Here is a 13,301-nt window from a genome sequence, read left to right as displayed (position 1 = left end):
ATTTATTTATACCCCACCCATCTGGCTGGGTTTCCCCAGCCACTCTGGGTGGCTTCCAACAGAAAAATAAAATACAGTAATCTATTAAACATTAAAACATAGCTGCCAAGTATCCCGTTTTCCCCGGGAAACCCCCATTTTTCCAGCTGTCCCCAGCCGAAAAAATTGATTTTTTTTGTTTTTCCCTGGTTTATTCTGGCATGGCGGCCATTTTGGAATCGGGCGGAGCATGCTCAGATGCGACTTTTGATGCTGCTCTGCCCAGTTCCAAAATGGCTCCAGTGCGACTTCTGGTGCGGTGGCCATTTTGGAACTGGGCACAGCAGCATCAAAAGTCACTTCTGAGCATGCTCTGCCCAGTTCCAAAATGGCCGCTGCGCTACTTCCGGTATGCTACTTTCGGTCCGGTCCCTTATTTTTCAGAGAGGAACTTGGAAGGTATGCTTTAAAAGCCTCCCTAAACAGGGCTGCCTTCAGATGTCTTCTAAAAATCTGGTAGTTGTTTAAAGCAGGTGTCCGATTGGCTGGTATAGGAGGACTGACCAGAAGCATGGACGTGGCAGAAGACATGGTCTGGGATGGCCTTCTTCCTGCACTGATGTCCGGTCCTGGTGACTCCTTGCCAGGGTGGGCATGGAGTCAGGGAGCAGTTGGACACATCGCTGACCATGGACCCGTTTGGGGAGCTGCTCTTTGAGATGGGAAAGTCAAAGGCAGAGTCCTGGTGGTGTTGGGGGAATTTCTCCCAAGCCGCCTCATGCCTGCTGGCATAGATACTGCAGACCAGGGCCAGCTCTTCGTAGCCCCCTGGTGGTGCAGTGCACCATGGCGGGGGGCTGGTAAGCTGGGCGCTGGCCTGGCAAGGAGGGCGCCGCGCGGCAAAGCCGCACGGAAACCAATTGCGCCCTGCGAGGGCGGGGCGGGCGGCGGAGGGATCTCCGCCCCTCAGCAGCAGGGCGCGTGATCTGCTCAAGACGGCCCTGCTGCAGACAAAATAACAGCAGACGTTGCTGCCTTCATGCTTTGCTGGAATGGTTCCAAGAAGCTTCTGGCTCAGCAGTGTTTGAAGGAGACTGGTGGACAAGATGCCTTGTGGTCCAATCCAGCAGAGTTGTTCTTAGAGTGGAATGCAAAGATTAAGGCTGATCTGAGGCAGGGAAGGGAAGACCTCCCAGGGGGTGAGAGATCAGGTGGGTCCACCACTTTCTTTGTGAAACAAGGGCTAAGAGAGAGGGTTCTGTATTTTCTTTTCTCTTTCTCTCTCTGTTTTTGCTTTTATTTACATTAGTTTTTTATCTTTTTTAATTTATTTTATTTCACAAAGAATACATACATACACACTCACATTTAAAATACATAATATTCAAATTCAAATAATTTCATACTTCCTTTACCTTTTTTATATCCTACACTGTTTCATTTCTATTCTGTACCTAAATTATAAGTCCAAAAGTGATTAACAAAACAATCAACAAAAGAAAAAAGAGAAGAAAAAGAGAGAGAAAATAAAACAAAAAAAGAAAATATGGAACGAGATAGAAAAAAAGGAAAAGTTAAAGATGAAAGAGAAAGAAATAAAGTAAGAAAGTCATGAAAGTTTAAGAAAGATTGAATAGAAGAAAAAGGAAAAAAACTAAAACTAAAGTCATTCTTTTAGTTTTTTTATCTTCTTGTATTATGAAAAAGCTTTATTACTAAAAACAAAACGAAGATCTGAATATCTAAATTTCTACCATATGTAAATAATACTACCTTGCCACCTGAGAATTTCTCTCATTTTCTCACTCACACACATGCACACACATTAATGTTCTCTCTCTCTCACACACACACACCTCATGCAAAGGGGGAGGGAAGACTTTGCCCATCCCAGACAATGTGATTTTATTCTTGCCTTGCTGAAATCTAGCTTTCTTCCATATATTTTTCTCAATTAAATGAAAATATGCCATCATTTATTGTCTTTGGTTACAAAGGCTTCATATTTTCATGATAGCTTTAATCTGAATTCCGGTTGATATCCAGCATTAATCACACTCAGAGTACTTAATCGTGCTTAAGTAAATAAGTTCATTAATATGATTGGGTCTCCTCTGAGTGGAAGGAAATGAGATATCACACTCTATTTTGAAACCCTTTCTCATATCAAGCTCTTTATGAAGGTAACTGTCTATGGATGGGGCATAGACTATTGGCTGCCTGTGATGGCTTTATGCTGTTTAGGAAGGAAAGAAGTACCGGTAATAAAGGAGAAGCATTACTCGATTTATTCACGTTATCAATTCATCCTTAAAGGTCAGACACCGAAAGAGCAACTGCTATGCAGAAATCCAAAAGGCAGAGCAATATATTTCAACATACTTCTTGCAAGCCTCACTTCACATTTGAAGCTTCAAAGTTCATTCACCTGAAGAGTAAAATTTGTTTTCTTTTTGCTACTTGTCCTTCCCACCATTTGCACTTCATTTTGGCATCAGTTCATAAAGCAGGCAAGGAAGATTGTTCATCTCCCATGATTGTTATCTTCATAGTGCCAAAGGTCCTGATTTGATATTGCAGAGAGCAAGAAGCATTCATCTACGTGAACACAATAAATTCTGTTCTACTCAATAATAGCCAGACATACATACATTAGGGTGATATATAACCAAAACCGCAACTGGGAATGAGAAGCTGCCTGAGATCTGCTTTGAAGAGTTTGGGCAGAATGGATTCATTCTACTCCAGGCATCCCCAAACTGCGGCCCTCCAGATGTTTTGGCCTACAACTCCCATGATCCCTAGCTAACAGGACCAGTGGTCAGGGAAGATGGGAACTGTAGTCCAAAACATCTGGAGGGCTGAAGTTTGGGGATGCTTGTTCTACTCTGCCAAAACTCCAGTGTACATTATAATATCTGGAATGGATTCTACAAACTACTGTGGACATTTCCAGAGAGGCCTAACACTCTCCATTGACATACCCAGTAGGGATCGGCAGCTATGACCCGTTTTTCCAATTTCTCCAAATATTGTTAGATGTTATATAAAAATTTTCCTTAATGTACACATTTTTGCAAAGCTATTTTCTGCAATACAATGCATTCATGTACAGTATGTTACCTTCACTCACATATGCATTTTTGCACATGTTACTTGGCTGGAGAGCTGAGTTGCAAAAGTCAGAGAGGTGATTTAAAAAGATGTTTCAGTTTGCATATTGTCCCAGAAATTCAGTAAGTTCTCCCCAATCTTGAATCCTCAGGCTGTTCTAGGCCTCCCTGCAGACATGCTGTGCAGCACTGTGCTGGCATGCCTCAGATAGCATACCTTCTCCTTTCAAACATTTCTCCTACCACCTGGTTAGGCAAACCCTTGTGCATATAATGTCCCTTGACCACGACTTGGATCCAGAGTTCTTTCCCCTGAAAGGAAGGGCTGCCAATCCAGCAAAGGATCTCACTTCTGGAAGCTGCGGGAAGGCAACTTTCGCTAACTCCTATACCCTGCCTAGGAGCGCCTCCTCCACTGTTCCAAATGGACTGCAAGGGGAACATTTAAAGCTGCCTTCCACCAGCAGGCACTGGGAGCATCTCATGCGTGTAACTATGCTGCCAGGATGCTGCCACTGGCAGAAGGAAACTCTGGATCTATGCCCATGTATCTATAAAGCCAGGTCATCAGAGTTATATGTCAGCATGATACATCACCAAGGCAGGCACTGTGGAATTAAACTGATCCTAAATCATTGCCTGTGATGCTTATTAGAACACATTATTGACTCAAACGAAGCCAATAAAGGTTTAGTATGTTTTAGAATTCCTGAGTCTATACATAAAAAAGAGAGCGCTGTTGTTCATTGTGACATGACAAGAAGGCTTCTTCAGTGCTAGAACTCCTTCCCTGAGAAGTCTGGGCATCTTCTTCTGCATTTGTGTTCTGCTGACAACTGAACAAAAATCCTTTTTTAAATAAGCTTTTTGATTCTGTTGTTGTTTGTTGAACAGTGGTACCATAGTGTGTGTGTGTGTGTGTGTGTGTGTGTGTGTGTGTGTTGCCTTTTGCTGCTGTCTTTAGTGTGGTAATCTAGGGTTTTATTAGTTGGATTACTGTTTACTTTTGATTTCTAAACCACAATAAACAAATAAACAAACATGTCAATAGGTCGGCTTTATTTGTAATTATAGTTGCAAATGTAGAAGTTCTAGAAAGTCTGTAGATATCACCATACCCTGAATTGCCCCGTTTTTACCAGTACATCCCAAATTCCCAGCATTCCCAGCTTCCATTTTGATCTGGGAATGCCCCACTTTCCCCCTCCAGAACTACTGCTGCTGAGCTAGGAGGAAAGGATGAGACAGCAAACTCTCTCCATGGCTGCCACCCCAGGAGACACCACACGGACCAGTTCAGCCTGGTGGGAGAATGTCACATTGAGAGGAGGCCTTGCTGGTGTTGCACCCTTAGCCAGACATTGGGGGGAGGGTGTTCCTCAAGACATGAGACCAAGCACTGTGTAGTTTTAAAGGTGCGCTCATCTTGCGGCGCTCATCTTGCTCTATAGGCCGAGGGAGCCGGCGTTTGTCTGGAGACAGCTTCCGGGTCATGTGGCCAGCATGACAAAGCTGCTTCTGGCAAACCAGAGCAGCACATGGGAACACTGTTTACCTTCCCGCCGGAGTGGTACCTATTTATCTACTTGCACTTTGACATGCTTTCGAACGGCTAGGTTGGCAGGAGCTGGGACTGAGCAACGGGAGCTCACCCTGTTGCAGGGATTCGAACCGCCGACCTTCTGATCAGCAAGCCCTAGACTCTGTGGTTTAACCCACAGCGCCACCTGGGTCCACATTACACCAACATAAACAGGGTTTAATGGGTAGCCAGATGCCTTGAGTGGCAGAGAATCTAGTCTCCAGATTATGCAAGGGGAGGAAATAAAGACCCATTTTAAAGAAGGGAATCTTTAAGAGACTATGATCTTACATTTCAGCCCTAATTCCCACATCATTCAGAGGTGGATGTACCACTTATACTTTGCATTACCATGTGAAGAAGGGGAGAGAGTAAAAGAGACATAAGATTTGCATCAATAATTTGTCATCTCAGTATCATTACAGATGACACACCTTCTGTGCTGAGCCGAAATTAAAGTGCTCTAAATATACATTCTGTGCAATCCCAATAGGAGTTGAGATGAAGCAGAGGAAGGGATTTTGAGTCTCTTCTCGTGACTTTTGAAAATGGCCTCAGATAAATTTCCCCTGAACTTCTATTTCTAGACACGTAGGGCCAATTGTCCCCCAGGCTTCATGGCCAATCCTGTATAAATTATGCATCCGAGAGATGTAGATTGGAGCAGATAGTTTAAGGAGATTCAAATGTGGAATTCTCATGAGATTTATTCCTTAAACACCTCTCAAGCCAAATAAGAATGGATCAGCCACCAAAAGCTTATCTTTTCGCTCCCAGGCGCCTAGACTGTTTGCACACCTAAATCCCAATTTTCTAATATATTAAGCTGTTGCCGTCAAAGATTAAAAATTAAAGGGTCTATTATTGTTATGGTGCTGGGGGGAATTACACATGTACCTTCTCAGGCAGAGCGATCCCCAAATGATTTTTTTTTTACAAGAAGTCTCAGAAACTTTTCTATCTAGCAACAATGATTATGCAAATGATGAACGAATTATATATTTTTTCCATTGATACAACTCCTGATAGGTATTCTCTGAAAGGGACGTATTACTTTTTAAAGTTACAATTTAAATATACTATTTATATCTTCTCTAAGGCTGATTATAAACTGATAGGAAAAATAGACCATAAGAAGAGCCTATGGTGGGTCAGGCAAAAATCCCTTCTAGTCCACCATCCTGTGGTCAGCCAGATGTTCTTGGGTGGATGTGCAGAATGGGCCCAGAGGGGGAGGACTAGTGAAGTGCCAGTGGTGCATTGGGGAGATTGGGGGGGGGACACATGTGGATGGGTGGGCAGCAAGGGCAGGTGGGCGGAACTGCCACCTGAGGCGACCACCTCACCCTGCCTCATGGGTGGGCTAGCCCTGGGAATGGGGCCTAAGTCACAAGGAATCATGAACAGGATTGCTGCTAAAGTCTAGATTAACCATGGGAGTTACTTACACGGGAAAACCTTCTTGTGAAGGAGACACAGAGGAAGCATGCATGTTCTCTTACCTTATGATAGCATCTGAAGTAAGCAGCACGCTCATCTGAAAATTTCTCTATTCTTTTGGGCCCTTTGCTTGATGCTTTCTTGAAGACTAGCCAGCATCTCTGATAAATCTAGGAACATTGAAACACATTATTATTATTATTATTATTATTATTATTATTATTATTATTATTAAAAAGTGAACCTTGTGACAAATAATTATTTTCAAATATTCCATTTGGGGAAATGAATAGTCCCATAAAAATGCAAGGAGTGGGTACTCAGCTCAGCAAAATCCCTTGAGTTGGTTTTGATTCTTCTTTCTCAGACTCTTCCTCCTCCAGCTTCTCCAAACAATGTCCATTTCCTGTACCAACTTTAATTCTCGCTCACAAGCATGCCTTTGTTATTGCTTTTGGTTGCCAAAAGCCTCATTTACTTATTGACTTTAATACTTATTTACAGTGCGCTTTTTTTTTAGTAACAAATGAGGTGTCAGTACTCATAACATGATAAAAGTGTCATGGGCGCCAAAACAAAATGGCTGCCGCGAGCAGCAAAGAAAAGTGGTATCCATGAGTACAAAATCACCCAAAAGCACTGCTTATTTATCTTAATTTTTTTTCTGCTTTATAACCTCAAGAGATCTCCAAGTTGCTTATTTGCACAATGCAATCACCTTCAAGAATATCTGCCTATACAGAGCGACACCCACCATTATCCAAGTGGACATCCTCTTCCTCCCCTCATAAGCTCTCCCCTCCTGGGTCAGCTGCTGGAAATACACGGCCAATGACCTCCATAGCTATTGTACTGTCCCCACTGCAGTTCGCCAGATTCGGCCGCTAACCTCCTTTACACTCTTCCCCAGGAACGGACTCCAATGGGCTTGCTTGGGTGTTGTAGAGATCTCCATCAACTAGACTGGCCATGTGTCTTACTTTACAGGCTTATGTTTGAAGGGTGGTCAGGGGACAGTCCTCTGAAGGGAGAGCAGGAAGGGCTTTGAATTTGCCTGTCCACTCAGGAGAGAGGGTTTTGGGAGCGGGAGCGTGTGGGAGGTTGTGGAGTAGGTTACTAGAGTAGGTGTAGATGAGGAATTGGTTAGGTTTGTCATTATATGATTAACAAGAACAGTTCTATTGAAACCACAAGCTTGTACACATGAAACTTGAACGCAACCGTTAAGATTTTAAGACATTAAATGTTAAGTTAAAGTGCCATTAAAAAAAAGAAGAAGAATTTGCCTGTCCACTCTTCGCACCTGGGCATAAGACTGAGAAGGCCCATAGATCACTTACCGTAGTCGCAGTCTTCTCTACTATCTTAAAATATATAGTGTTCCTATTTCTGTTAGAAACATAGGAAGCTGCCTTATGAGTCACACTATTTGTCTATCTAGCTCAACAATGTCCATACTGACTAGTAGCAACTCTCCAGGGTGTTAGGCAGGGAACGTTCCCAGTCCTACCTGGGGGTCCTGTATTTTGAACCTGGGGACCTGTGCAATATGTAAATAATGTTAGTAATTATTTCCAAATCTGCAGCTGTACAAATGAAGAAGCATGTTCTCTTTCATCCTTTTCTTGTTGGTGGTGGTGGTGCATAAGTAGCAAACCGATCCCCAATCCCACGATAGCATATTTGCTAGCAGTGAGCACAGAGGAATGGCAAGATATTCTTTAAAGAGTATTGTATTACTCTGGTATTTGCATAATTCAAGAGAGATTCAAATTGCCTTTGATGCAGAATAACAACACCCATCAGAATAGTGGTGGTAAATACCTGAAAAATGTAAAATTCATTGGTAGTTGTTAGAAGAGGAAGAGGAAGAAAGAAAGGACTACATCTAAAAGCTGGTACAGGGAGCAAGGTCCTGTTTCAAATCTCCTCTCACCATGAACATACTAGGTGAAGGGGCAACCAATGCAGTGGCCTGCAGATGTTGTGGAGTACAACAACTCCCATCACTCAACCAGCACTGCCAATGGTCATGAATGATGGGACTTGTAGTCCAAAACAGCTGGCAGGGGCACCATGCTGTCCACCCCTGTGCTAAGTGGTGTGTCAGGCAAGGTGGTGTCCTCAGCATCAGTCTCATACTGAGCCGCCTTACAGGGTCATTGTAATGACAAAATCTACAGTAGATATTCCTGATATTTATATGCCTCTATCAGTGAATGGTTCTATTGTCTCCTGGTGTTTCTGTAGTACTACCCTATGCGGCTTGGGACCCTCGTACCTACGGGACCGCCTCTCCTGGTATGCCCCGCGGAGGACCTTAAGGTCCACAAACAACAATATTCTGGAGATCCCGAGCCATAAGATGGCCAGATTGGCCTCTACTAGACCAAGGGCCTTTTCAGTACTGGCCCCAACTTGGTGGAACACTCTTTCCCAGGAGACCAGGGCCCTGCGGGATTTGTCATCTTTCCGCAGGGCCTGCAAGACAGAGCTGTTCCGCCTGGCCTTTGGGTTAGACTCAGCCTGAACCCTGTGTTTTCCTCCCTCATGGCTTGGATTTATGGACTACTTGAAATGAGGCTGCACTTTAAATTTTAATACTGTATTTTAATCTGTATTTTAATTAATTGTTCTTATGTTGTATTGTGGTTCTGCTGGTGTGAGCTGCCCTGAGCTGGGGAGGGCGGGGTATAAATAAAAATTTATTATTATTATTATTATTATTATTATTATTATTATTATTATTATTGTAGAGCGGACGGAGAGATTGGTGATAGTGGTTGGCGACACTAGTGATAGTGACTGGGAGATACTGGAGGAATTGGGTGGGGTGTGTGCTCATGGATGTTTCTAAGGTGTGGGGGTAGAATGGGATGGCTACACTGTATGACTTGTGTCGACATAAGGATCTGGGTGTGATGTGCATCTCTCTGTGAGCGAGGTGAACGTTGCATGCTGTGAGTAAGATGTCCCTTGGCAAGGAGGAGGGATCCCTGACACTTAAGCGGCTTTCAAAACGTGCTGCCAATTGCATTGGAGCTTGTCCATTCATTTGGTGTTACATAACAGTTTGGTTATTTCTGAAAACCTTTTAGTAGTCATATTTAATAGCAAATATTAAATAAATAAATAAATTCAATTCGGGGATGTCAGCCAGTCAGGGTCATAGAATCAGAATCATGGAATCATAGAGTTGGAAGAGACCACAAGGGCCATCCAGTCCAACCCCCTGCCAAGCAGGAAACACCATCAAAGCATTCTTGACATATGCCTGTCAAGCCTCTGCTTAAAGACCTCCAAAGAAGGAGACTCCACCACACTTCTTGGCAGCAGATTCCACTGTCAAACAGCTCTTACTGTCAGGAAGTTCTTCCTAATGTTTAGGTGGAATCTTCTTTCTTGTAGTTTGAATCCATTGCTCCGTGTCCGCTTCTCTGGAGCAGCAGAAAACAAGCTTTCTCCCTCCTCTATATGGCATCCTTTAATATATTTGAACATGGCTATCATATCACCCCTTAACCTTCTCTTCTCCAGGCTAAACATACCCAGCTCCCTAAGCCCGTTCCTCATAAGGCATTGTTTCCAAGCCTTTGAACATTTTGGTTGCCCTCTTCCAAAATGGTTGCCCTCTTCCAAAAGGGTCTTCCCCTTATGTCTCCAGCCCTTTCCCATGCTGGCTGAACATACATCAGAGGGGAGTAATTTCTGCTGTGGGTGTCTATGGTTGGGGCATGAGCATTGTGCCCACTCACAGTAGGGGGGTTGTTGGTGTTGGGGATACCCTCCACATCCCCTTTCAACCTGCAGGCGAAGTGTTATGTGAACCTCCCTAGTAGGTGATTGCCATTGAAGGCTTAGAGGACACACCAGTCAGGAAGCTAGGCAAGAACTTTATTGTCTCCCTGAAACAAGAATAGAATAGACATGGGAAATTTCTTACTCCTCCCAGATACAATAAAGTCCAGTGCCACCTAGTCCTAGGCTGTATAATGACAATATCCACACCAACTCACAGATGCAAACAGGGAAATTTCTTTTATGCCTGTAATTCATTCTGCTAAGCAATCCTGGAGGCCCTTTCCTTGCTGTCTTCCTTTCTTCTGCAACAGCTTGTTCTGCACCCGCTTCAGAAGCCAACGTGTTGGGAAACCGATCATAACAATTCCCTTTGTTAAAAACCTGAGGATGGTTCGCACAATGTTTAGACACACAGCTGATTTGCTGTACTTGTTATAAGATAGCTGCAACTTAAACAGCACCACTTACTATATGGGCAGATGGTTATGTGGGGGATAAAAGGGAAGAGAGGCACTGTGTTTCGGCAACCAAGGAAGAACAAAACGTAGCTGCATAATTTAAAACCAAAACAGGAGGTTGTGCCAGAATGAAATAACAAAGCAAAGTTGCCCAACAGTATATGTTACCATACTTAACACTTTGAAATGAACCTCACCAGCTACCACAAGTGAAATGGAGTGGCAGGTTGTACACCAGATGGTGCTTTAGTGTCCATGCACCTACATGTGCAAGGAAGTCAAGATGTATGTTTCTGTTGTCCACTTAGAAATTCACCATTGAGTGCCATGAAAAAGGAGCAAGTGAGCATTGCATCAGAACTAGGCTAGTATGGGTGCACACACTAAAATCTCTCTTAAAGGGAAAAATTAGGGTAAGGGATTTTTTTTTTTTTACAAAGGACAAGCTCCAGAAAATAGAAGCATAAGATGCTACTTTATACTGAATCATGCCACTGGTCCATCTAGCTCAGTGTTGTCCACCCCAACAGGCAGCTGCTCTCCAGGGTTTCAAGACAGGAGGGCTCTTTCCCAAAGAGTTTTTTTAGGGATCACAAAACTGTAGCATTGGAAGGACCACAAGGGTCATCAAGTCCAACCCCCTGCAATGGAGGAATCTTTTGCCCAACGTGGGGTTCGAACCCACGGCCCTGAGATTAAGAGCCTCGTGTTCTCCCAACTGAGCTGCCCCAGGTCCATCCCAGGATGCTCTGCCTTCTCTGCAAGTTGTGGGCAATTTGACTACTCTCAAGGAATGGATGGGAAATTAGGTAGGAAGGGAAAGTAAAAGATCAGATTTTTAAAGAGAATGTCAAATTTTGCAGTATACGGAAATTGGTAAAACACACACACACACACACACACACACACACACACACACACAATGGTGATGATAGAATCCAATGGTTTGAATATCTTCCACTGAGGTATTTGTTAAATTATCATGGGAGGAAAGTGAATAGAAAACTAACTTGGTTTGGAAGTAATTAATTTCACAATCACAGAACACTAAAGGGTTATTAACTAAAGTGTGGGGCTTAACGACAGAAGGGGGAAAGTTAAACTCCAAGGTTTAAAAGCAAGATGGGGTTATTATTGGGGGAGGTTACTGGGAGTATACAGGAAGCTTTTTTGGTGCAAAAATTCTCCATTTCTATCCTTTGGAGGCAAAATCATTCTGAAGTGTTACATAATTGGCATTTAATGCCTTCAAAATTAAGCAAACTGAACAGCTTAATGGAAGGGCTATGTTGCTTTCGTAAGTGGTTTGGGTGTGTGAACAGCGCAAACTTATTGCAAGGAAATTCATAGACTTGTAGGCTTGGAGGGTACCCCAAATGTCATCCAGTCCAACCCCTAGCAATGCAGGAAAATGGCCTAAAAGAAATTAATTTCAAAATTACAGAACACTAAAGGGTTATTATCTGAAATATATTAGAAAAATTTATATAGACTTGTTACTGGTATCACTATTAATATCTCCCCCACCAGCAAAACGTATATATGAAACATATGAAGCTGCCTTATGCTGAGTTAGACTATCAGTCCATCTAGTTCAGTATTGCCTGCACTGACTGGAAGTCTCTCCAGCATCTTAGGCATTTGACATTCCCGGCCACTCTTGGAGAAGCCAGTGGATTCCTCCTGGGACCTTCCAGCCTTCCCTAAAGCAATATTATTCAACAACAAGAACAACGGAAACATACAATGTGCATCTTAAAGGGACTTCCTACTGAAAGAGGGAAACTATATTTTGCTGAAACAAAGCAGATTAGAGATCAATCGTACAATTCTCTATATTTTCCAAAGGCGGCAATATACTAAGTAAACAACGTAATAGCCTAATATGAAAATGATTACTGAATAGCTGTGTGAGTATTAGCCTTTCCAGAGCCAACTGGGAAAACACAAGTGGTAGATATGCTAATGCAAAGCAATGCAGGGTCCCAGGAGAACAGCACCGCCTAAGGAGTTGGCTCTGTTGGTATTGAGATGCTGTACAAACCTAATGGTTGTATAATTAAAGCTGGCGGTACAGCTTCCTTTCTCATTATGTATCCTTGAGAAGGAAGGAACTGGGGGGCTTTGTCTGCAGGACAGTTTACAGTATATTATATACTTGGGGGAAGACTGGGGGGGGGGGAGAGAATACCAGGCAAAAGGATACAATTGGGTGATGCACTGGAATTAAGTGGCTTTGACAACGAATTCAGAGAGTTCAGGATGGTTTGGGAGTTTTTTGTCCGTAATTTCAGACTGCAATGGTTTCAGAAGCCAGTTAAAGGGCTTTTTTGTGATAGTTTCATTTGATAGGACTAGGAGCACCAGTAAAATGGGGGAAAGACAGAATATGCAAAGTGGATATATAAAATATACAGTGGAACCTCTGGTTACGTACAGTGGTACCTCGGTTTATGAACACAATTGGTTCCGGAAGTCTGTTCATAAACTGAAGCAAACTTTCCCATTGAAAGTAATGGAAAGTGGATTAATCCGTTTCAGACGGGTCTGCGGAGTACTCAACCTGAAGCGTACTTAACCCAAAGCATGGGTGTAATTGGTTCCGGAAGTCTGTTCATAAACTGAAGCATTCATAAACTGAAGCGAACTTTCCCATTGAAAGTAATGGAAAGTTAATTAATCCGTTCCAGATGGGTCCGTGGCGTTCGTAAACCGAAAATTCGTAAACCGAAGTGTTCATAAACCAAGGTTCCACTGTACTTAATTCGTTCTTAACCTAAAACCTGAGGTACCACTTTAGCTAATGGGGCCTCCGGCTGCCACCAATGCGCAATTTCTGTTCTCATCCTGAGGTAAAGTTCTTAACTCAAGGTACTACTTCCAGATTAGCTGAGTCTGTAACCCGAAGTGTTTGTAACCCGAGGTACC

General features: G+C 43.1%; 1 protein-coding gene across 1 annotated transcript in view; it reads right to left on the bottom strand.

Moving 5' to 3' along the window:
- The window catches only part of DOK5 (docking protein 5), a 56,834-nt gene that overhangs the window by 13,720 nt on the left and 29,813 nt on the right, over positions 1 to 13,301 (bottom strand). Inside the window, exon 2 of the mRNA XM_035124059.2 lies at positions 6,177 to 6,284. Coding sequence (XP_034979950.1) covers positions 6,177 to 6,284 — 108 coding nt within the window. The remainder of the gene's footprint in view (positions 1 to 6,176; positions 6,285 to 13,301) is intronic.

Source organism: Zootoca vivipara, chromosome 7, assembly GCF_963506605.1.
Source record: "Zootoca vivipara chromosome 7, rZooViv1.1, whole genome shotgun sequence".
Lineage (NCBI taxonomy): Eukaryota > Metazoa > Chordata > Lepidosauria > Squamata > Lacertidae > Zootoca > Zootoca vivipara.
Note: the sequence above shows the minus strand (reverse complement) of the source record. Positions and strands in the feature narration are given on the sequence as shown.